Consider the following 25,246-nt stretch of genomic DNA (forward strand, 5'->3'; position numbering starts at 1 on the left):
CTAAAAATCATTATCAGGTGAATTGCCGTTCTCTGCCGGGAAGTACTGTCTGTTTTTAATACAAAACCTTGGAAACCTAAACCTCCTTAATCAACCCCCCTCACCCCCTCATTCCTTTGCATTTCAAGGTGAGAATAAAGACCTTTTTGTTGAATAAAGAAAAACAAAAAGGGGGTCGATCTTTTATTCGATCATTTGCAGACCCTGAAAGAATATAATAAGGATTTGTGACCCTGGAGTTCATAAATGGACTTAAAGGAGTTTTATAGTTGCTCGGCGTGTATGTGGAGGGGGTTCATAATCCATTTAATATTCTCAGAGATGCCTTAGGGTCCTTAGAACGCTAACAAATTGCTGCTTTCACAGTTTTCTACTACTGTCTGGAACTTGTTTCCTGTAGAATTTGCCCTTAAAGGCGACCCGTGGCAGCGGTGTATCTCAGGGACGGTGCGCTCAAGGCTGTCAACAGGCAAATACCCCCAGAGTAGTTCCTTTTCCAGAGTTGGATGTCTGGCACGGTAAATCCCTTTTTTCCACGGAAAGCCTTTATGAAAAATGTTTGCTACAAATGAATGCACAGCATGAGGTCTTTAAAATAAGCATTCAAAGCAGTACCATACATTTGAGATTCAGATAAGGGAAAAATACTTTGATTCGTCCTGTGCTAAGGAAGTGTTTCTGTCATGGGTAGGCTTCTCATATGGATTGAGAGAAAATGGTGCAGAAGCACAAAGGCAGAGCCCAGGCTGTGGTGTTCTTCTGAACCAGTTTTGGCACTGAAGCAATGGGCAGCCTGATGTGTTTTAAACGGCTGCTCGGCCACCAGTTTCTATGGCCATTAAGTGACCGAGAAAGTAGTGAGTTGCTGTCAATGGTTCGTGTATTTTTAAAATTTAAATTTACTGCTGTTCAAATAACTGCATTTTGGATGATTAAAACCCTCCACGGCAACTTAAAATGAGTCATCCTCTGCACCTCAAGCTGTCTCATCCAGGCCAAAAGAAAGATGGGTTCGCGTCTGTATTTGCTACCAGTTTTGCATTATTTCCAGAGATATTTCATAAATAGCCATTTTGTTCCAGTTCTTTCTTGCTGTTTTCATTATTGAGTGTTTTCCTTTTTGTACTTAATTACAGTTTGATTATGACTACCTGTTTTCATGTCTGTCTTCTCTGTCAGCTCTTACCTTTTTTTTTTCAATACCCTAGAGTATTGGCTGGAATAGTAACAGGTACTCAGTGAATTCTTGTCAAATGAATGAGTATTAATTTTCCCAAGAATTCCGCCTTGAAAAGCCTTTTTTTTTTTTTTTTTTTAAATATGTGTTGCCCGAATTTCAGTTGGGTATTTCTTTGTCTCATAGTTTTAGGCTTGTGCTTACTTCCTTAAAGGGCACATTTTTCAATTTTACAACTTTCGGATGGATTGTGTTATATATCCTTGACTGCTTCTCCACAGATATGATTACGATACTCAGTATGCTTTTGTTGGCGATTACTCTGGGCAGATCACCCTGCTGAAGCTTGAACAGAACTCCTGTTCAGTTATTACAACCCTCAAAGGACATGAAGGTAGGCTGTGTGATCACCCACGGGTTCTTCACCTAATCTGGGCATCCGGATTTAGTTCTCGGCCCTGGGGCTTCATGAATGATCAGCTCCTATGACCTGTCGGTTCCGGTTTGATTAGCCAGATGGGGGATATAGATCTAAAAGAGTGAAGGCTAACTGTAAGTAGGCTCTTGGGCTGGGTTCCGTGTCGTCAAAACCCTGTCCAGATGGTTCATGTGGATAATACTGTCTATTTTGTCTTTTTAAATTAAATTATTTTCAGAAGATCTTTTAAAATTCTTACAAATGGTAAGACCTTTGGAAGAATGTTGTATTTTTTTTTTTTTTTTAATTTGTCAGTTTCTAGGACACTGAACAAGAGCTGGTAGACAATACAATTAGGAGAGATGTCTGGGCTGTTCTGCTTCTGCTTGGTTAGCGACGGAGGGGAAAGAATGGGTGGGATTTTATCATTTCTCCAGTGCGGTGAGTTGGTCAGGCTCTAGGAAGAGTTCTAAAACTCACTTGGCCATTTTGGGTAACAAATTAGACACTTGAGCACCGTCTGGTTTCGATGGAAGAATGGGGGATTTGTTGAAAGAACTAATGATGAACTTACTTATGAAAATAGTGTTTTAGGTATCCTACGTTCAATACACTCTATACTCTGCTTTCTAGAGAATCTATTTGAGTGAAAACGAGTCTGTCAGATCGGGGATCTTGTAGAGCAAAGGGGGGTAAGTAAGTTAGAACGTATTCGGGCAGGAAGGCACAGCCCCTAAGGAAACCACTTGTGTTTATGACTAATGGTCTCATGGTCCCCAGGCTCCTGAGTGTTCTCTGGGTTGCTAAGGACAGACGGGGTTCTGGGGACTGCTTAGTAGTGTTTATAGCGAAGGACCATGTTTATCTGCTGTCAGGCCTCCAGTGAAGTGTACAGGGCACAGCATTAAATAGGGTCAGGAGTTATGCACAGTTGTTCCCTGAAGCCAGTTTTGCAGAACGCTTCTTTTTTTCCCTTATGCTAAGTCTCTGTGAGAAACTAGCTTCTGTTGTTTGCTTTTGAATGTGACTTCATCGGTTTTCTCTACACCTGCCAGAAGTGTTAACTTGGGTGACTGGCTTGGTTTTATTAAGTTTATTGACAACTTTTTCTAGGCAAGCAGTGATCAATAGAACCACCGAGAGAGAAATCTGTTGAAAGAGAAAACTGTAGAAAGATTTCTCAAGGGTATCAAATTTGTCAAGTTTAGCCAAGATAGAAGGCATAATTGTGTGCAGACCATTTTGTTTTCTGAGACCCTTAACTTAATTTCCTTACACATATGCATCTTGAGGTAAGACACCTGCAAGGCCCCGGCAACCTGGAATAATCTAGATATTTATCTTCCCTAAGTTGACCACAGTAATCTTCACTGTCTCTTGTCATTGAATATTGTCCGCTTTTATTTTTTCCCCTCAAAAGCTTTTTCTGAACTAACCCTTCATAAATATGTATCTTTTTTTTTTTTTTTTTTTTTTTGGTACAGAACGAAGAAAAATTCCTTAAACATCTTTGTGTTCAAAGTAGTTTGATGTCCACCTGCAGATCACTGTCTTATAACTCTGGGTGATAGGTGTGCCGTGTCTTCTCCGTGACTCGTGATAAAGTGTTGAAGGCCCTTTCGCACAACAAAGATACAGTTTTACTCAGGGGCTCAGCCGGGCCTAGTTCGGTCTGGCTGTTGAGTGTGTATGCGCAGGTGCAGGGCTGTACTTAACCTCTCCTCTTTCTCACCGTAGGTAGCATCGCCTGCCTCTGGTGGGACCCTATTCAGCGGTTACTCTTCTCGGGAGCCTCTGACAACAGCATCATCATGTGGGACATCGGAGGAAGGAAAGGCCGCACACTGCTGCTGCAGGGCCACCAGTGCGTGACTGTTGGTGGGGGTGGGGAAAGAATCTGAGTGTGGGGGAGGCGGGGCAGTATCAGTATTCTGATACTCTGTTTTCCAAACTCCCATCTGTGAAGGCAGCCATATGCTGGGGCTCACTCTGTCCACTTTTAACTTGGACTGCTTTTCTGTTAGCCCTGCGTGTCTGGTATTATAGACGCCCCCCCCCCCCAAAAAAAAGAGCCCAGAGTCTTCTTCCTTCTTTGTCCAAAGAGCACTTGCCACCTGTCTGTCCCAAGGAGTCATCCTCTTGAAATATCTGCTTAGGGCACAGGTGGGTTAAGGACTGCGGGTGAGAACTTTGGCCGGGGAAGCTTGCACGGAATGCCATGCTAAGCCAGTCTGGAACTGGATGCCTAACCGGTTTGGTTATTCTGAAAAGTAATGTGCGGGTGTGGTTTGACACAGGCCCTGTCACCTGAGCCATGATGTCGCATTACTCAGGTTCTTACCTTCTAGTGTTCAGAGGAAGAGGACATTGGCCTTTCCTTTCCTCGCTCTTAGGTAGGCTGTTGCTGTCCACTGTAAGCAGAGTCAGGTTGCAAAGTAGCCGAGGAACGATCCTTCACACAAGTCTGTAGATCAGGAGATTGTTTCCGGGTTGCGTTCCAGTAAGGGCGTCACCCCTCCTTGCTCTTCGTTATGAACAAGTAGGTGAATCTTGCGTACCCGAAAAGGAATGGACCACAGGGATTGGCCCAGAGGGCTGTAGCCATCGTCTTCTCTGTGGCCTGCGATGCTGAATGACTGATTTGAAAGTAGTGTTTCTTTCGTAGAAACTCTGATGCCGTATAGTAAGTTACAGAGTCATTACACATCATCTGACTAAAGTGTATGCCAGAGGCCACATTACCGCACCTGAAAGTGGCAGAATGCCGGTTGCTGGTTCCAACAAGGGGCGAGATTTGAGCCTGTGTTTTTCCACGTCGAGACAAGTGACCGATGTGTGTTGTTTGCAGTGACAGGGTGCAGTCCCTGTGTTACCTTCAGCTCACAAGGCAGCTCGTCTCCTGTTCGTCGGATGGCGGAATCGCAGTGTGGAACATGGACGTTAGCAGAGAGGAGGTAAGGGAACGAGCAAGACGAGGCTGGTGTGGAGGGGCCCCCCCACAACCTGGCTTCTTGGGTTCCCACCCTGCCGTCTGTCAGTGCCGACTAGCACAGCCCCGCTCTGCGCCCTCGTGCTCGTTGGTTGTCGCCTGACGGGCTCCAGGGTGTCACTTGGCACCGCACCCCTGCCCGTTAGAGGGTTTCCACGGCGACCGGCACTGCCCGCAGACTGCACGAAGGCTGTCTTCAGCCTGGAGACGGTCCCCGGTGCCGCTGGGCGCGAAGTGGGCCCCACAGCGTCCCTGTCAGCGGATGCTGGGAGAGGGATGCAGCAAGGTGCTTTTCGTCTCCCTGGGAAGTATGTCACTGTTCTCTGCTTTTATTTTCTACCGGGTGGTGTCCACGTAGTGTTCTTTTCAGCAGACCTGAGTTCTGATTGGTTTGCGCGGCTAACGAGTTGTGGGGCCTCGTTTACAGGAGTGTCGTCGTTTCTCTGTTCACTCTTCGGTGAAGTAGAGTCATCCGGTGACACCTTCTAAAGCCGCTTCTGGTTCTTGAGACGGATACTCTGATTGTCTAAACAAACTCGCTGTCTTTTTTTTTCTTTTTTTTTTTTTTTAATTGAGAAATAGTCAATGTATATCATTGTATTAGCTTCAGGGGTACAGTGTAGTGATTGGGCATTCGCACATACCGGGAACGATCACCGCAGTGAGTCCGGTTAGCATCCGCCACCGCAGTTGCAAATCTTTGTTTCTTGTGATGAGAACTTTCGCGAGTCACCCTGTCAGTGACTTCGAAGTACCCAGCGCGGTTTCAGCCTCCTGGCTGTACCTCACGCCCCCAGGACTTGCTTCTTTGACAACCTGGAAGTTGGTACCTTTTGACCCCCGTCACCTGTCGCACCCTCGCTCCACCACCTCCTCTGGCAACCGCCAGTCTGTCCTCTCACCTGTGGGCACCTCTGTCTTTTTTTTTCTATTTTAAACAATGCTGCAGTGAGCATTCATGACCTCGTCATTGTATGATTGTTCAGCTATTTCTTTCAGACAAATTTCTGAAAGTAGACCCTGCGGGACAGGAGATGTGTACGTTCTCAATGCTTTTTATGGATGTTGTCAGATGACTTCCAGGCAGGATTTCCATTCTCACGTCTGCCAGCGTGGGTATTACCTGTCTTTTCCAACCTGGGATGTAAGTAGCAGAAGAGCTGACTTTTTGTTGACTCAAAAGAGAAGATTTTAGAGTTGAGGGACCGAGGACTCCGTTTCAACTTCAGAAACATTTACTGAGCCCCTCGAGGGTGGCTCCGATGCCTGGAAACAAGGGCTTGCCGCTCCTGCGTGGCACTGCCTACTGCGTGGTGTGAGGTCACGTGGTTTGCTCAGGGCGCTGTCCTGTATCCAGCACGGAGGCCCCCGTGCCGGGCCCCGTTGGTTGGGATGCCACTGTCCCACCAGATTCTGCGCGTGACTTATACCACACGTGCCACAGAAGACGTAATCCGGGGGGTTCAGTTTATTAAAAAAACAGTCACGACGTGACTCATTTCCAGACTTCACGGCTGCCATGCTCTCGATGTCTTCTTGCCTGCAAGAAGCTTGTAATCTCCTGAAGGAAACAGACTACCCCCGTAAATAATAAAGCGAAGTTCGTAACGTGAAGTAGTGATTGTCACCTTTTTTAGTAAACTTGTGAGACCAAACAGAAAATCTTAAGAGTCGGCAAAATATTTTGGTAAGGCTTAAGCTGACTTGTTATTAATTATCTATCACGTTGGTGTAATATTACATACAGTTTTCCTTGCAAAGATTTATTTTAACTGTGTTTTCCAGTAGCTGCTCTCGCAGGCATCAAGAGCAAACACCTAGCATACTGCTCAATTTCCTGGACTCTTGGCCCGTTGTATTTCAGTCTTATTCTGAGCACACAGACCGCTCGGAGGCTGTGTTCCCGGGGTCGCGTGGGAGGGTGACGCCTGGGGCCAGTGCTGCTGGAGCGTCTTCTAAGAGCTCACCCACTTGGATTTCAGTCCACTATTCTCATCCTTGGCAAATTCTTTTAGAAAAAAGTAGTTAACAAAATAAAAGCAGGATTCCCCCCTTCAAGGGTACACGATCGTGGAGTTCATTTGTACGTCTAGGGAAAGAAAACACATCGCCCAGGATGCTTCCTTTGTAGGCGCGTCTCTTTTCAGTCATTTGTGGAAGATTCCCCCCGATCACATGCATGCTGGCGGGTTCCACGTCACGCTCTGCAAGCTTCTCTCTCTCAGTAGTTGACAGTGTTGGTGGGGAAGCAAATTGGGTCAAAAAGATGCATTGTTTTTAGTAGTGTCTCTGTCTCTCTCTCTCTCTTTTTTTTTTTTTAAACCAGCTGAGTATAGTGCAAAGGGAAACAGCCCACAGATACAGAAGGTTCTGGCCCAGGAGTTAGGGTTTGTACAATTTATAGGTCTTCCTTAGGCAAGGGCACACAGAATTAGTCCCAGATTCTCTAGCCCCACGCTGCTTGGAATTTCTCACTGAGTCACTGGGAAATACTGATTGGGGCAGGCTGAAAGCAGATTTGCCCCCTTGCTAGCTCATAATTAGCGGGGCTCCTTTTTGGAAGTTGACCTGCAATATAAATGAGTAAGTAATAATTAGAATGAACCCACTTCAAGAGAGAACCTTATTTTAAACTAGTAGATGGCGGGATGTTCAATATGGTGCACATTAGTACCATGCAGATTATTGCAACAGTTGGTAATAGCTGTGCGGGGGATTATTCTCGTTACGTCGCCCCTTTTGTGCGGCACAGGCAGATGGGACGGTATGTAAGGAAGAGCGAAACAGTGCTTGATTGGCGTTCTCTTCTGCTCTTCTCAGGAAAGAAAAAAAAAAAATTCCCTAAGGGGAATAAGCACAGAACAGGATGGTTCCTGATAGCTTGGAGCATAGCACTGTATCCTATTAAAAGAAAGAAAGTTGCGGTGCTTCTTACAACAAAACGCTCCAGAAAGCCTGTTTACTTCTGATGTTGTCTTTTGTGTGTCATCTGAAGTTGCGGAAAGCGTACCTTTCTTCCCTGGAGCCCCTCTCCCCACCCCAGCTCAGTCAAGGAATGTTCTTTCCTAAGCCCCTAGATGGAATTGTGTGTTCCTGAGGGTAAGGGCTCGGCTGGAGTGTGGCCACGCCCCAGAACCACGTGCGGAGAGCCTCACGTTCAAAGAGAGAAGACCCATTCTGGGATGCTGTGTCGAGTGCGGCGGGCGAGCTAGGGTCTCCTAGACGGCCGGCTACGCGCTAGTCCCCTACGGCCGCTTTGCCGCCAGAGCCACGGTCTCTTTGCTCGCACCGTGGGGGTGTCGCTGCTGCGTGTCTCCTCGGGTTGTGTTGAAAATCAGGTGGCGTCAGGCACAAGAAATACTTGGTGCCCCGCCCGGACTCCTGGGGCACTTGGGATGCCAGGCCCCATGCACCCGCTTCCCACGCGTGGACTCGCCCCCCTCCCCCACCTCACGAGGTGGGTGCTCCTGCTGGGATATTGGATATTGCTGCTGTCAAGACACCCTGAGCTTTCTTCCACGGGTGTGTGGTGCCGCGTGCGTCCCGGACCCGAGCCCAGGCAGCGGCATCTGCTTCCCCTCCCCGCGGACAGACATCGCCATGCCGTGGGTGGCATGACCCGCCGTGTCCTCCCTCAGGGGCCTTGTTCCCGAGCAGTCTTCCCCAGCCACCATACCCACCCCCCCCCCCCCACTTCTGTTGATCACAGAAGCGGAAGAGGTAATTCTGTAGCAAGGCCGTCCTCCTTCCCACGTGGGTGCACGTCTCTGTCACCCTTTTCTTCGCCTTCCCTTCTTTCCAGTATTTCTCCGGTTATCCAGAGAAACCTCTCTTCTGTCCGAGCCCACTTCGTGCTATTTGTGGTGCTCCCCATCCCCCAGAAAGTCCTTTGCAGAAGTTGTTTCTCGCGACGTATCTAAAGTAAGAAACAGGAAAGCCCAAAGTCCTGAAGCAATAGGAAGCAAAAGAAGGACGCAGAGGCACTTGTTCTTAGCCCCCAGAAGTCCCGGCTTCAGTCTTGGAGGCTCTCCGTCTTACTGACGGTTTTAGAAGGGTCGGTGGGGCCGGTGCAATGCGGTGGCCGCCATTCTCCCGTCATGGTCTCCTCTCACCAGGTGTATTTTTCTGGAGTGTGCACTTTCAAGATCAAGAAAGAATCATTTCTTCGCAGTCTTTGGCCTGACAGAAATTCGTGTTCTCTCCTCTTTGTATCGCACATATGTAATGACAAGTGATTGAGGTTCATAAATGGCTTTTAACAGTTTCATCTTGTAATCGGGTGCAATCTAATGGTTTGTCTAGAGCAGTACTTTCTAAGTTCTGGTTCAAGTGACATCAAGACTGTTAATCGTCCCGTTTTAATAACAATTCATTGGGGACCTGCTCTGGGACAGGCTGTCCATACATCAGGACAAGTAAGAGCAGCGAATGACAGGCTCGTGGGGGAGAAACGAGACGTGCATATAGGATTACAGTCCAGAGAGCACGGTGCTGGGGCGGAGGTGTGCCGACGGTTCGTGTGCCCGAGGGAGGGTAGCCGCTCACGGGAGCCGGAGGGGCCGGCTGGCAAATCTGCCTGACAGGAGCTGCCCCCGGGAGATGTGACCCCACAAGACTTCCCAGGTGGTCATCCCCCAGATTCTGTAAGAAGTGGGTTTTCACTCAACTGGATTTCGATATTCAGCAACTCTGGCACAGAAATCTACGAAGACATCCCTTAGGAGTTCCCAGTGAAAACTGAATTACCCCTTCCTGTCTACAGATTAAAAACCGGACAGTCCTGTAAACATTGCCAAGATGATAAAGATTACTGAACACAGGTAGTATTGAATATGGCAACCGCTATGATGTATTGAGGAATTTTTTTTAAATTCCTCGTTGGCCAGCACCAACAAGGTCTAGAAGTGTTGTATCAGTAACCTGAGAAATCCTAGTCAACATGGAGATGCTCTAATGGTGGCTTTGACTTTCTCCTCCCCCAGGCTCCTCAGTGGTTAGAGAGCGATTCTTGTCAGAAATGCGAGCAGCCCTTTTTCTGGAACATAAAACAGATGTGGGACACAAAGACGCTGGGGTTGAGACAGGTGAGTAGCCAACGTTGAGTTGTCGCTAGGTTAATCGTGCATCTTGTTATTTGTGGTATTAGTCCGTCATTTTGTTTGGAATCCTGCTTCTTCCTGTAAACGCTGCAAACCCCTTTGTTTTTGATATCACGGTCTCTGTGTAACTCACAGCGAGTGGGACCTTTCCTGGGGCCAGCTGTGCTGTCGCTTTATCCTGCGTTGGAAAATCAGGAATGCACAAGAAAACACTGAGTGCCTACTTGTAGCTACACGAGAGATCCTTCAGTCTAGGAGAATTGCTTGTTACGTCAGCATCCCATGCGAGCCACGCACAGAATTAGAATGAAGCAGGTCATATGACTGGAAGCCTTATGCTTCTGCGGTTTATTAAAGACATGTGACAGTTTGGCCCTCATTGGAATACTCTGACACTAGGAATTTAAATTAGTCATAAATTGTCCCATATAAGTGTACCCGGAACATTTTTACTAAACATGTTTCTGGTACTTTTTTTATTTTTTTGTTCTAATTAAAGAAACATGTCCTGAATAGCCTATAGCTTTCAAAGATGCTCTTATCACTGAGTATTCATGTAATTCTAAAGTTCTACCAAAAAAAACCATATTTCTACAGCAACCTCGAAGGTAGTGCACTAAGATTGAATATGAATTTGTGCAGGTAAGTAAAAAAGAATGCCGATTTTATTTCTTAGCACCTCTATGAGGGATTGGCCTGAAGTTTGTGTGTATTAATGAACTTTCTTTAATTTTACTTAGAAAACTACACTGCCGCAAGGTCTATTATGAGACTGGCAGGTAACACAGGGGTGATCTTAGCAGTTGGATAACATTCTGATGCTTTGAAACGGAATCTGAATTCCATCTTTGGCCTGTTTCCTACAACAAGTGTCTGGTGGTAACTAGTGTGTTGTAACTGATGGGGGAGATAGATAACCCCTCCTTCTACAGGAAACGTGAAGACATTAATTTCCATCTTATGAATGGAGAGAGGAAAGGTACAGGTCACTAAACTTTTAGTAGGAAGAGAGTATGTCGAAGTTAATAATAACTGGTCTGTTTTGAATGTTCTCGAGCCTTATTTCCAGAATCACAGTTTGGAAGATTAAAAGAAGTAGTAAAACATATGATTATGGATATTTATTTCTTAATGAGGGCACATTACCTTATTTCAAAGCTTTTCTCTGACTGACGTAGGAATAGATTTTGTTTTTCCTCTGAAACCTCCAGTCGTTTAAGCTCCTAAACGAACTCGAAGTTGGTTTTAGTAATGTCGTTTGTTGACATCCAGACAGATGATATGACTGAGGCGAAAGCTGTATTTGACCAGTAAAGCAAGGAGGTTTGGAATTCCTTGACAAGTGTTGAGATTGGCCCGTCTACCCCGCTCCCATCCCCCTCCCCCGAAGGGAAGCCGGGAGCCCCGAAGCGGAAGCAAACGTTAACCTCCTCCTTTTCCTCCTCCCGGTACCCCCCCCCCCCCCCAAGCATCACTGCAGGAAGTGCGGGCAGGCTGTCTGCGGCAAGTGCAGCAGCAAGCGCTCCAGCTACCCCGTCATGGGCTTCGAGTTCCAAGTCCGCGTGTGTGATTCCTGCTACGACTCCATCAAAGACGAGGAGTGAGTGTTCGCGTGTCTCTGTCTTACTGTGCACCTGCAGGGGGAAGCAGCCTGAGAGATGTTCGCCCCTTCCCAGCTCCGTGAAGAGTTTCTGAGGAAGCCCGTCAGCCCTCGCCCTACGACCCTAGGCAGATTTCTCCCAAACACCGTGGGAGTTGAGCAGAGGGACGTTCTCGAGCCCCCGCACCACGCAGGGCGGTGCGCAGGGTCAAGGCCACGCACGCACTGATGCGGTGGCTGAGCCGGTCCATCCCGTGCTGCAAGCTTTGCTCTCCTGTGCTTGGAAATTTAATTTTCTTTCCCTTACCTTTGAATCGTCTTAGAAAGTTCTAGACTGGCAAACCGTGGCAGAGCCCCAAGTTGAAAGGCGAGTGCAGCATTGCTGGGGTCAGTTCGTTCCCGAGGAGACTGAGGCTGCGGGCACAGGGGCAGAGTGAGAGCCAGTGCCCGAGAGCTGCTCCCGGTCGCAGAGAAGCTTCGACCCCTGCAGCCTCCCTGCCAGGGTCTTACCCACAGGACAGGATCTCATGCAGTGTAGTCCCTCGGCGTTATTAAAAAAAAAAATAATATTAACATATATTCATTTTTGAGAGATGACAGAGCGTGAGTTGGGGAGGGGCAAAGAGAGAGGGAGACACAGAGTCCGAAGCAGGCTCCAGGCTCCGAGCGGTCGGCACAGAGCCCCACGCGGGGCTTGAACCCACGCACCGTGAGATCCTGACCTGAGCTGAAGTCAGATGCCCAACCGAGGTGCCCCTAGTTTCTCTGCCGTTATTAAAAGTGCTTTTTTAGTGCCTAGGAATATATAAGCCTTCCCACTAAAACAATACATATCCGTTATCTGGGGAGTTCTGCCAAACCTTCTATAGAACAGTCTTGCAGCTGATCGTGCCTTCTGTCATCCTTTAATTATAAACTTCACTGTAGGCACATTTTGAGGAGCAAATGTGGACACTATCATTGTGTTTCCTTTATGTTGCTAAGAAGACTCTCCTTAGCTCTAGAAACAGCTGAGCTTTCAGTGGTCTCTTTTCTCTTGGTCAGTCGGACTTCTCTAGCAACCTTCCATGAAGGAAAGCATAACATTACCCACATGTCCATGGACGTTGCCAGGGGACTGATGGTGACCTGTGGGACCGACCGCATCGTAAAGGTAACCTGCCTGGTTGTCCCGACGAGCGTGTGCGTGCACATGGCTCCGTGGTCGTGCCGTGGACGGAAGACTTCTAGTCCGTCCCATTTCTGGTCGGCCGGCTCGCCTTCCCTTTTTACAAGCAGCCATGCTACCTGCAGCCGGTTGAAAACCCTGAGTAACAAGTCGCGTGTTTGTGAGTCCCCAGGCCCTTGGTGGTGGCTCCTTCCGGTGGTGTTTCCCTATACCACATCCGTCCTCAGGGTAGCTGGTGGGGCCTGGCACCCAGTGTGGCCATCTGCCCAGGGTTCCTGCCTCGCAGCTCGTCTGCGCCTTAGCTGACCCCTTAGCCAACCCCTGCTGCCGGTCGTCCTTCCCTTGCTGGTGGTCCTGGGATCCTGGACAGAAGGTTTCCTACTTGTAAGAAATAACCACACGTTGTTTCTTACGATCCCTCGGTCGCTAACAGATACTAAAAGCTAGCGTTTTAGACTCAGTGCCGCTCTGGAGTTGTGAAATCATGACACGCTTTATCTCTTAATTCTTCAAAATAGGGGCTTTCCCCAGTCGGCTTTTTATTAAAAATGAAAATAAATGTCTAGCAAACATTGTGATGGAATCTTCAGGTGACAGGAGAGCGCTTACAAGCTTTTTTCACATCTTAGTGAACGGTTTGTGTGCTTTTGTCACTGTAGATCTTGAGAAGGTTTCATAGCAGAAGAACGAGAGAGTGAGTTCCTTTGACCCCTTTCCCAGTTTAACAGCCGTTTGCAGTGTGAGCTCTGCTTCGGGAGCCCGTGACGAGCGCTGCCTCGCTGGCGTCTTCTCTCTCTTGCAGATTTGGGACATGACGCCTGTGGTGGGCTGCAGTCTGGCAACTGGGTTTTCTCCGTGTTGATCCGGGAGCCGGGCGAGGCCTGCACCTTCCCAGAGGCGCCCTTCACCAAATGCAGCCGTTCCCCATGGCGCCACCGTCCCCGTCACGGGAATGGCCAGTAGCCGCCAAAACGACAAAGCAACATTTTTTTAAAAAAGAAAAACATGTCACCTGTGTTTGGGGGCACTTGTGGCACGACCTGTGGGGACGAAGTGACCTCGGTAAGGCTCCCTCGTGAACAGGGAGCTCGTGTGTGCTGAAGGAGCGACCGGGCAAATGCGAGTTTCAGAGGAAAAACTATTGAACAAAAGAGCGCCAATGCTTAGAGCTTTTTAAAGCAGTTCCGGGTGCAAGCCCCCTTCCGTCAGGCTCGCGGGCCCTCCGCGGGCTTCGGTGGCTCTGTCGGCTTCGGTGGCTCTGTCGTCAGAGCAGGGAGCAGGGGGAGGAGAACATGCTCTCTCCGTCTTGAGGGGCGCAGCAGGAACTCAAGAGCCCAGAGGGCCCCTCCTTCCTTACTGTCCGCGTGGGAGGATCCTGTGCACTTAGTTATGGACAAACTTCTGAAGGATCCCTGTTCTGGGCAGGTAGGGCCGTTATCTGCCCTCGGTGTTTGGCACATTCGTTGCTTCCTCTTCCCAGACCATATGCCGCGGCCAACCTTCACGGTTGTTACTAAGCGAGCTGTAAAATTTCTAGATTAACCCGGGCAGCCCACCTTCTTCCCTTTGCCCCAGACGTGCTCTGAGGACAAAACGTATTTATGGTGCTGTTAACAGTGGGAGTCACACGAGCCGCCTGACTCCCTGACTACAGTCAGAAACGACCAATGGAAAATGGAAAACCCACCCAGCTACCAGCATGACTGCGAAGGGAAGCGATCGTTCTGTTCCACGGAACGGCGCAGTCCTCCGAAAAGACACATGCGTTCGGTTTGTAGTTCCAAGATGAGCCCCTGTGATATTGTGGCAATTTGATATACACCGCAGAAAAGAACTCCAGAGCTTTTTAAACTGTGTTGACTCTTTGCTGTGAAGAATATTGTTAATATTTCATAGAAGGGAATGGGCAACCCAGAGCAGCAATTGTTCACCAGGTCCTGCACAGTCATTCCTACCTTGTAAATCACGTTCATAACAACCAGCGAATTCTCTCGTGTCAAATGGCATTTTAAAAGTTTGTGGCCACTTAGTACCAGGATGGGGAAGAGGTGGGGAAGAGGTGGGGAAGGGGGAGCCTGTCTTTTAATATTCCAGTATTTATTTCTTGGACTGTTTGTTTTTACAGTAGTACACGTACCTGTTCAGGTCTGTGCGAGTGGAGAGAGGCCTACTTTTCTGAAAGACAGATTTTAAAGTAGAGAACAACAGAGTTTTTGTTAGTCTTACTGGTGGATACTGATAGAAACTACTGCGTCACTGTGTTGGGATCATATCAAGACAGCGTGGTTGTTCTGAGCCATACCATGAAGGGACTAAATCTGTTTTTTCACAACGGCTGAGAGGGACTATAATGTTTAAGGCAGGCAGTTAAACTAAGATATCTTAATGGCCAAGTGACGCAAATAATAAGGAAAGGATTCTAGAATGATCTAGAATGATCTGCATTAAAAATTGACTTGCCTTCAGAAATACTACTGAAGGATTTTGTTGCTCCTTATAATTTTTGTGTTATATGACCTTTAATAACATTTCTTAAGCTCTTTCCAAAACATATGATACACAGCCTGGAAGAAAGCTTGAGTGGTGGGATCTTAAAGGGCAGCATTGAAGGTTAGATTTCGTTCAGTTAATGGTCCAGCTCATACAAAGGTGCTATCCTGGGGATTTCATGAAGTCCTGAAAGGAAAATAGTATATGATCTGTTTCTGGCCGTGTTAAAGAGTACTGAACTGTGGTTCTGTTTGCCTTTAACTTCTGTCCAATGTGGTTTTATCGTGTCCATGGTAGACAGCACAATATCACACCATAGCTTTCAGCCTTTTTTTTTTTTTTAACTGTAAAAAATTCTTAATGGAAAACCCAGTGTTCTATAGAGAATATAAGGTTGTGAGAGCACCTGCTAAGGGGTTAAGCTAATATACGCCAAGGAGGAAAGGCATATATAACAAAGAACTAGAGAGGGGTATCCAGAAAAGGAAGGAATGTTTCGATTGACTTCTGTCTCCATCAGAGTCTGTTAATCACTTTCCTTTTTAAAAACACACATGGCAGGCTTGTCTCGTCTCTACTACTTACTAGGGAGCAAATGGGGTAATATTTTTATAGAGGTGGGCAAAAATTATTTTCTCAATTCTGCTGACTGGGCACATAAGGAAAATACCGCTAGACTTCTAGTTATTGCCTTATTTTGACTGCGTTGCTCTTAAACAGGTCATTTAAAATAGTTCTTCAAGTAACAGTTTATGGTTTTTCCATTCCTGAATACTCACGCTAATTTCTACAAATGGGATTCAAAAGTACAGAATGTTAGAGAAAATCCTCACGTTTAGATCTAGTTATGTAAGTGATAAGGAAATGTCAATTCTTCATTCTAGATGTGTTCTAAAATTGCCCTGTTGAACGCAAATGATAGAGACACCGGCGTAGCATTAGCCGGAAACGTTATTCAGTACGCTGTAAATCTCTGTTTACTATGTCCTGCTTCTGTCCTGCTGCCTGGAGGACGTAAACAAAAAATAGTGCTCTCGAATGCGTCACTTGGTTCTGTCCCTAAAGAATTCAGTTTGCTAGTACCTACATTTTTAAACTGTTGAAACTGGCCTGAATATGTAATAAATACCATAGTGACTCAGACCCAAGGAAATATTTTCTAAAATGAGTTTTCATTAAATTACTTTCTACTTCCGTTACTGGATCTGGTGTCTCCTAAAATGTAAGGAACCAGTTACTATTAACGATAAAGCATCTGCTCATTATCAGTGTGAGGTTTAACAAATAAGTAATACATGCTGTATTTATTCGAGTGTCTATTGCTTAATTGTTAATTGTGAGCAGATTATTTGAATGCCTACTCTATTTTCTGTAGTTTACTATACAGTAACTCTTTGAGTAAATTGAGGTTTAATTGTGCAACAAATTTATATTAGAATACAATTTAAAGTGTTTTACTCTATAGCCTTTTTGACTGGGGAAGCAAAGGGCAATGTTGATTAGTACATTTTGTCTTGTACTAGCTACGTTTCTATAAGACATGGTGCCCTGTGTGTCCCAGAGAGTTAGAAAACTTTGTCCTTTGCTCCTGTTTGTGGGTTCTGTTTTTTTGTGTTATTTTTGAGAATATGCATACACAATAAAATGTTCCTTGCTTGTTACCCTGTTGCTTAATTCAGCTTTTGTTATAGTTGATCTGGACATAGGGCAATAATGCTACTTACTAGCACACTGCGCGTGGGTGCGGGGAGCTCTGCCTATGTTACGCTCTTTGATCTGCCAACATTCCTACAGGGCGTTATTGTCCCTGCTTTACAGATGAGGAAACCAAGAAGATCCTGTCTGTCTGTGTGACTTGAAAGCACTTGCCTTCTCCATACCGCGTGCTCTGATGTGCTAGCGTGTAATGAGTGTGTCAGGTAAGCATTAGGGGTTAGGTATCATCATCTCTTTTGAAGTTTGTGCGGCCTTGAAGTCAGATCGCTCAGCATATCTAGACTCCCTGGAGACACCGGCCTCCGTGCCCTAGTTCTCCACGTCAACAGCTCAGTTTTGCGAAGAAACAGCGTGGTTCAGACCCAAGAGAACTGATGAGTTGATTGAGAAACCAGCAAGGCATTCATTTACTGTGCTTTTTTCAAAGCAGTATATACCTTTATTGAATAAATAATATGTAATAAAATAATATATAATAGAAAGGAATAAACAGAAAAGGAAAATAAAAAGATAACACCAAAAAGTCTAACAAAGATTTTTTTTAAAAGCCTCTGTCCTACCACCGCCCAAAGAAAATACTGTCAACCTTATGCTGCACGTCTTTCCAGTGTTGTTGTTGTTGTTTTAAGTTTATTTATCTTGAGAGCGAGAGTGCGTGCATGCGAGCAGGCGGGGGAGGGGCAGAGAGAGAGAGGGAGACAGAATCCCAGGCAGCCTCTAGGCCATCAGCACAGAGTCCGACGCGGGGCTCGAACTCACGAACGCAAGATCGTGATCTGAGCCCAAGTCAAGAGTCCCGACCCTTCACTGACCGGGGGCACCCATTTTTAAGGGGCCATGCCATTTTCCCACCTGCTGTACTGTATTACGGACAGCTTATTGTATCAAAAGCGGAGTCCCACGTTAGCCTTTTTACTCGCTGCACAGTTGGGGTGGACAGGCGCTCTGGGCCGTGGGACGCGTGGGACGCGCCCCGCGACTGCGGCCTAGGTGAGGCCGCGTGACCTGCCTCAGCTGGCAAAGTGCTTGCAGAAGCAGGGAACTGCAGGTAAGCGGCTCAGCCCCCGTGGGTGGCCCACGGCGGTCTCAGAAGTACGTGTTGACGGAGAACGTCCCGTGGAGCCATTTTATGAGGGAAGAATAAATCCTTGTTCTAGTCCACTGAGGTGGGGGGCGGGGAGCACGTGTGTGCAGTGGAACATCGTCCAGCCTGGGCTGCAGTATCCCCTTGTTCCATCATGCGGCTACTTTACCAATGTTTACCATGCTGAAGTTAGGTTATGGATGTTTAGAATATAATTTTCATGCATACGCTATTTTAAAGACTTTCAGGCACCTGGGTGGCTCTGTCAGTTGAACATCTGACTTCAGCTCAGGTCATGATCTCGTGGTTCCTGAAGGTGAGCCCTGCCTGGATTCTGTGCTGACAGCTCGGAGCCTGCTTCCTACATCCTACCCTCCCCCCCACCCCCACTGGCTCACTCTCAAAAAATAAAACATTAAAAAAAAAAAATACTAAACTCAGCACGCTTGTATGCTCGTTTTTGCCCACTTTTGCAAGTATTTTCTCAGGATAAATGCTTAAAAGTAGGAATTACTAGGTCAAAGAAGATGCATATATATTCTTTTAAGTTCACCTATTTTGAGAGAGAGAGAGAGAGACAGCATGGGGGAGAGAGGCAGAAAGAGAGAGGGAAAGAGAGGGAATCCCGAGCAGGCTCCGCGCTGTCAGCACAGAGCCTGACGTGGGGCTCAAACCCGCGAGACAGAAATCATGACCTGAGTGGAAACCGAGAGTTGGACACTTAACCCTGACTGAGGCACCCATGTGCCCCGAAAGAAGATGTAGATTTTAAGCTTTTTATGCTTCTTTTTTTTTAAGTTTGTTTATTTTGAGAGAGAGAGAGAGAGGAGGAGGGGCAGAGAGAGAATCCCAAGCAGGCTCTGAGCTGTCAGCGTGGAGCCCAACTTGGGGCTCGATCCCATGAACCGTGAGCCCATGACCTGAGCAGAGATCAAGAGTCGGACACGACTGAGCCATCCAGGCGCCCCGTTATTTTATTCCTATTGCTAATCTCCTCACACCATTGCCAACATTTGATTTTTTTCCCCCTTTGAATAGGGAATAAAAACGTGTATCTTAGTGGCTTAATTGATATGTGGAATTTCAGTTTGTTTACAATGAGAATTCTGTCTGCCAAGCAGACCAAGTTTCTTTAGGACTTCTTTCTAGTTAGAACCCACATCACCACTGAAGGCTGCTTAGCAGCCAAAGACACAGAGGAAGAGAGGTCGGCTGGGATGACTGTAATGCCATCACGACAAGCTGACGTCACGGCTGCTGGGGAGTCGACTGATCTCTTCGCACTGGGAAAGTAGAGACACCAGCCCGTTTTCCTTTCTGGCCTCTTTAGACTTCACCTAGCTTACCGTTACGTCAAAAGCATTCTCAGGCGGGTAGTTCAAGTACTTGGTTTCCGACCTTCCTCTCCTTCACTCTTGAGGCCCTGAGTCTCCTTGGCCATACCTGAGATCTCTCTCTAAATCTTTGCACTGGGCATACAAACCATCCCTCAGGAGCCTCATTACATACTGGCCCGTACGGTTTCTCATGAAAGCCGAAAAGCACATTCTGGGACCACCTTCAGGGTCATCATCTGTGGTATAAAGTGGGGCCTGGGACGATGCCCCAAGGCAAACCCGGGTGCAAAACTGAAGGTTGCAGCCCAGTGTGTCTGACCTCAAAGCCCAGGCTCCTTTTGTCTTACCCCATCTGGCTCTTTCAGATTTGAAGACATCTTAGATCCTGAATTTGACATTCTGGAGAAGCGGTAATGGAAATTTCTTTACAGCATCAGCAGGGCAATGTGGCATATCTTCCCACAGCCTAGAGTTCAAGTGGAAGTCTGTAACCGATAACGACATCTAATATCTTGCTTCTGGAGTTCTATCAGCTATTAATCTATCAGATGGATCCCAAGTTGCACATGTGTGCTGGAAACATGGGCAAGTTTGCAAACGCAAACCTCGGTACAAGCTTATGGGCTGTACCTTCAGAATGTATCCCAACATGGTCCCTTTGCGTCACTGAGCTGCTATTGCCATGGTTCAGTCCAGGGTCATCTGGATGATTCCAGGAGCCTCCTAACCAGTCTCCCTGCTCCTGCCCCGGCCCCTGTCGGCCTGTTCCCAACACACTTGTTAAAAGGTGACAAGTTTTATCATGCCATTCCTGTGCACAAAACCCTCACAGCTCTTCACTCAGTAGAAGCCCAGGTTCTAAGTCCAGGTCCCGTCATTCCTCCCCCGGTGTCTGTGTTCTTGCTTACTCCTATCCGCCCCCACAGTTCTTGCTTTCCTCCTCGTTTCTGTTGGGACGAGGAAGTTGCTCTTACAGTAGTCTTGAGCTCAGTGTCAGGCGCATAGTAGGCACTTAGCAAAGGAATGCCCGTATGTGTACAATTGGGGAATTACGTGCAAAAGTGAAAAGGAACATGTGTGAATCATCCTCGTGAGTTTGTGGTGGGGGATGGCTGTTCCCTCCACCACCCTCACCTGTACCCACCCCATCCCATCTACCTAGCCACTGTTCAGTTTCCACAGGCTGAAAGGAGCAGATGGGAAAAAGGGTAGTGAGGTTATAGTGGATATACACACAAGGGGTGCGATGCGATGTGCTTGTCTTCCTGAAACCTCAAGCACTCGTTCTGGGTGTCTGATCATCCTAAGGCCTACTTTAAGACAGCCTACTTCACAGCTTCGTGGTTGATGGGTGTAGGGGTTTTAAATATTTCTGTAAATTCTCTTATCGAGCAGTGGGAGTTATGCTCCCTCCCCTTGAATCTGGGCCAAACTTAGTGACCCACTAATAGAATATGGCAGGGGCATCGGGGTGGCTCAGTCGGCTGAGCGTCTGACTTCAGCTCAGGTCACGAGCTCATAGTTCGTGAGTTCGAGCCCTGCATCGGACTCTCTGCTGTTAGCACAGAGCCCGCTTTGGATCCTCTGTCTCCCTCTATCTCTGCCCCTCCCCGTCTCCCCCTCTCTCTCTCTCTCTCTCTCTCTCAAGGATAAACATGAAAAAGAAAATATGTCAGAAGTGGCTCCGCAATGTCTTAGGCTAGATCAGAAATGCCAAGCAGCATCTACCTGGTTCTCTGTGGCAAACCAGCCGCCTGAGGGGTTCTGGTCAGCAGCTGCACTGACCTTGCTGTGAGTGCGCCATCTTGGATGTTCAGCCCAGTTGAGCTTTCAGATGCCTGCAGATCCAGCCCACAGCTGTGAGAGGAGAGGCCCCGGCTGAGGCCCCAAGCTGCCCAGGTGAGCCCTTCCTGAATTTCTGACCCACCCAAATTTCAAACAAAATAAAACGGCTGTTTCAAGCTGCTAAGCTGTGGAATGGTTTGTTACATGGCAATGGTAACCTGAGCAGAGGGCCACCCACTGGACTCCACTCATCCGGGAGCCAAAGGGCAGAGCACGGCCCTTCCCCACCATCTCCAAGCAAGAGAAGTGATGTGAACACAAGGCGATACCCTACCGGTGAGCTTCTTCAGAAGCAAGTGATTTTTCCATAAGGGTACTCTAAGAGCCTATAGCCAATGGGTCACGGTCCTCATTATCCACTTCAGACTTCCTCCATGTTTCTGTCCACCGAGGCCACCAACCCCCTACCTCCTCTACAAGTTTTTATTTGACCGTTTCCTTTTGGCCACATTGAATTTGGTTTGAACTAACCCAGTCTGGACTAAGCATATTAGATTCTTATTTTGGCCGTATTTAAGGGTGCTCAATTTTTTCCACATTTCTGCCCATTATGTAGATGCAAGTTGGGTACCATGATTAGGGCACGGAAACTTCTGAGTTGTGGAAATTTTCAGCTTCCAAGCATTGATGTAGATGATGTGTATTATTTCGTTTATAGTGCTTTTGTTGATGTAACACCATTCATTGAAAGATTATCAAGCACTTGTATATAGGTACCGTTTGAGATTCGTAAAAGAACATCAATGAACGAAACAGATCCTCATTCTTGTGGCGTTCTCATTCTTGCACAGGGAGGAGGGCAATACGCCATAAGCCTAGGAAAAAGACAAATTATGTAGTGTGTCAGAAGGTTATGAGTGCTATGGAGAAAAGAAAAAGCAGGCTACCGTGAGTGGGGCCAGTTTGCCGAATAGAGAGATCGGGGTGATACGTGTTCAAAGAATTTGGAAGAGGTGAAGAAGATAACTGAGTGAAAATCAAGGAAAGAGGTCCCCTGCAAAGAGAATAGCTCCACAAAAATGCTCCAAGACAGGAGTGAGCTTGATGCGTCTGAGGAAAAACAAGGAGACCAGAGTGGCTATAGGAGAGTGAGGGAAGGCAAGAGTTTTAGCACAGAGTATGAGACCTCACTGGGGGCTGGATCATGTAGAACCTGGTAAGCCATTGGAAGGACCTTGGCTTTTAAGAGTGAAGGGGGGAGCCATGCAAAGGCTGTGAGTATTGGGGTGACATTATCTGACTTGCACGTTAGGAAGGTCCCTCTGCCCTGCTGTGCATACCTTGTAGAGGCAAGAGTAGAAGCAGGATGCCCACTGGAGAGGCTGTGGGGGTAACCCAGGAGACATGATTGCAGCTTGGCCAGGAGTAGTGATGGCAGAGAGGGTGAGAAGTGGTCATCTTCTGGACATACTTTGATGGAAGAGCCAGCGTGACTATTCATGCCCAGGGTGTGAGGTACAGGGGAAATCAGCAAGTCAAAACCGATTCCAAGGTTTGCCCCAAGCACCTGGAAGGGTGGAGCCGCCATATAGCTCAGAATGATTACAAAGATCAGTTGTTGAGCTAAGTAGATGCCTTGGAACTCTGGTCTCAACCTGTACTAGGAAAAGAACCCAGCAAATCCAGAACCGATCAAACGCCAAGCTAACATTCCACTTCTCCACATGCATTTGTTTTTTCTTTCTTTCACCCAATGAATGAATGAGGCTGGATCTACCATTTACAGTGAAGGAAAACTACAGTTTAGTGAGCTTCTGATACATTCAAGCTCAGAGAACTTGCCTGACCTGGTACGTGGAGCAACCAGGACTCAATTCCCTTCCTTCCCCTGCGTCTGTCATTCTTCACTCCTTGTTACTATTTGCTTGTTTGTTTCCATAATATGTTACTTAACTGTCTAGCTGCTGTAGAAGACAAAATTATTTCTGTCTCTCAAAGAGTGTCACTGCTTTCTAAAGTTCCTCTCTCCTGAGTCAATAGATACTTCAGTATCTTTATACCTACAAATCCACTTGACTTGGTTTTCCTTAATCGTTCAATCTGAATGGCTTCTGTTCTTTTGTTTGTCATCTGATATAGCTTGAACACCGTTGCCGCCAAAGACTGTTAAGGCAGATAGCTTTTGGTCCTACCTATAGTTTTCTAATTATAGATACAGAATTTCTAATTCCTGGTAAGTCCTTATGGTTTCCGAGCATAGGTATGTGAGTTACCTATAGTTTCTCTGTGTCTTTGTTGTGTTGACTTTGGAACCATTTTATATTTGGATTCACAGAGGTGCCAAATGATCTGTTAATTAGGAATGCTTGAGACACTACATTTTTACATCTTGCTAGACTTCTATTATATGCGGATATCCACAGAAGAAGGAAACTGGTGAAATGTGGAAATGACAGCATTATTACTGCTGTGTAATCCCTATGCCTGCTGGAATGTCAGCCCTAGGGAAGGAGTGGGGGTGGGGACTTCTCCGGACTATTTTCTTAGAGGCCTCAGTTGGAGAAGAGGGAGCTGCGGGTGTTTAATTATCCCATTGTGGAATAGCCATTCCAAATATACTGTTTGTTTTTTCTTTTCTTTTCTTTTCTTTTCTTTTCTTTTCTTTTCTTTTCTTTTCTTTTCTTTTTTCTTTTCTTTCTTTTTTCTTTTCTTTTCTTTTTCTCTTCTCTTCCTTCCTTCCTTCCTTCCTTCCTTCCTTCCTTCCTTCCTTCCTTCCTTCCATGCTCTCGCAAGCAAGCGCAAGCAAGGGAGGGACAGAGGGAAAGAGAGAATCTTAAGCAGGCTTAATGGTCAGTACGGAGCCCCATGCTGAGCTGCAGAGGTCAGTTTCGCCACCATAAGATCATGACCTGAGCCGAAATCAAGAGTTGGATGCTTAACCGATTGAGCCAGTCAGGTGGCCCGCAAATATACCATTTTAGATCTGGAAGGCTCCCCGGTTCCTTGATCGTTACTGACTGATAAGCACTCTTTGGTTTCTGGGATGCATGCAATGTCACAGCTGCTCCAGACTGTGCCTGTGGGCTTTTTAATCTTGGTTCCCTGTTTCCAATTATAATTTAAATGAAATGGAAGCTTGTTGGCCTTCAGTCACTTTCTGGTGTCATTAAACAATGTGAGAGACGCTCACCCCCAGGGCCGGGCAAGTGCAGGATTGATACTTAACTTGGCCTTGACTCCTTAAATTTTCTGTCCACCAAGACTCACAGGCTGCACCCTAATCCAACCCTGAGTCACATTATCCTGATTTTCTTTGTATTTATCGTCATCTGAAACTATCCGCTTCATTTATTTACTGATGTGAATAATGGGAAATAGTTCTCTCTCCCATCAGACTACAAAGCTCCATGAAAACATAACCTCTGACACACAGGGCCTCCAAATCCAGTAGGTTTCGGGGACACAGTGCACAGAGTGCGTGATGCTTTCAGGGGCTCACACGAGCATCTTAATGTTAATTTCTTCTAATATCAGAAATGCTATTTTTATACGGCTTCATTTTTGTTACACTGTTACGCTCCTTAATTTTTGTTTAATTCTTGTTAACCTAACAGGTGAGCAATGGCATCTCTGTAATTTTAATCTGCATCTCTCATGTTCTGAGTGAAGTTGAACATCTTTTCATATGTTTAAGGGTCACTTAAGCTTCTGTGTGCGCACGTGTGTGTTTATGCCATTTGCTCATTTTTCTATCAAGTGTTTTGATCTTTTCCTTCTTAAACCTGAGTCCTTTGTATGTCAGAGAACTAGCCCTTTATCTATGGCATATGTTGCAAATATTTTTTCCCGTTTTTCATTTGTCTTTTGACTTTGACTAGTGGTGGTTTTTTGTTTCCTGTCATAACATTTAAAAAAAAAATACTTGTTTGTCAAATTTATCAATCTTTTCTTTGATCGACTCTAGCTCTTTTTAGAAATCCCTTGGGACGCCTTGGTGGCTCAGCTGGTTGGGTGTCCGACTTTGGCTCGGGCCATGATCTCACGGTTTCTGGGTCCGAGCCCGGAGTCCGGCTTTGTGCTGACAGCTCAGAGCCTGGAGCCTGTTTCAGATTCTGTGTCTCCCCCTCTCTCTGCCCCTCTCCTGCTCGTGCTCTGTCTCTTTCTCAAAAATAAATGAAAACATTAAAAAAAAGAAAAAAAAGAAATCCCTTCCCTATACACAGGTTAAAGAGAAACCTCTATGTTTTCTTCTTTTATTTATTTATTTAAAACAATTTTTTTTTTAAATTTCTGAGAGACAGAGAAGTGTCTCTGTTTTTTAAATGTTTTTTTTTAAATGTTTCTTAACTGTCCTTGCATGTTTATTTTACATATAAACTTTAT

The 25,246-nt window shown here is 46.5% G+C and overlaps 1 protein-coding gene across 2 annotated transcripts in view; it reads left to right on the forward strand.

Annotated features, from left to right (window-relative positions):
• The window catches only part of WDFY1 (WD repeat and FYVE domain containing 1), a 46,427-nt gene extending 29,825 nt beyond the window's left edge, over nt 1-16,602 (forward strand). For both annotated transcript variants that reach the window (XM_060623882.3, XM_060623883.3), the window contains 7 exons: nt 1,459-1,571; nt 3,333-3,459; nt 4,444-4,549; nt 9,567-9,668; nt 11,153-11,283; nt 12,328-12,436; nt 13,254-16,602. In XM_060623882.3, the coding sequence (XP_060479865.1) occupies nt 1,459-1,571; nt 3,333-3,459; nt 4,444-4,549; nt 9,567-9,668; nt 11,153-11,283; nt 12,328-12,436; nt 13,254-13,313 (748 nt within the window). In that variant the 3' untranslated portion in view covers nt 13,314-16,602. The remainder of the gene's footprint in view (nt 1-1,458; nt 1,572-3,332; nt 3,460-4,443; nt 4,550-9,566; nt 9,669-11,152; nt 11,284-12,327; nt 12,437-13,253) is intronic.
• The last annotated feature ends 8,644 nt before the right edge of the window (nt 16,603-25,246 follow it).

The sequence above is a fragment of the Panthera onca genome, chromosome C1 (genome assembly GCF_046562875.1).
Source record: "Panthera onca isolate mPanOnc1 chromosome C1, mPanOnc1 haplotype 2, whole genome shotgun sequence".
Lineage (NCBI taxonomy): Eukaryota > Metazoa > Chordata > Mammalia > Carnivora > Felidae > Panthera > Panthera onca.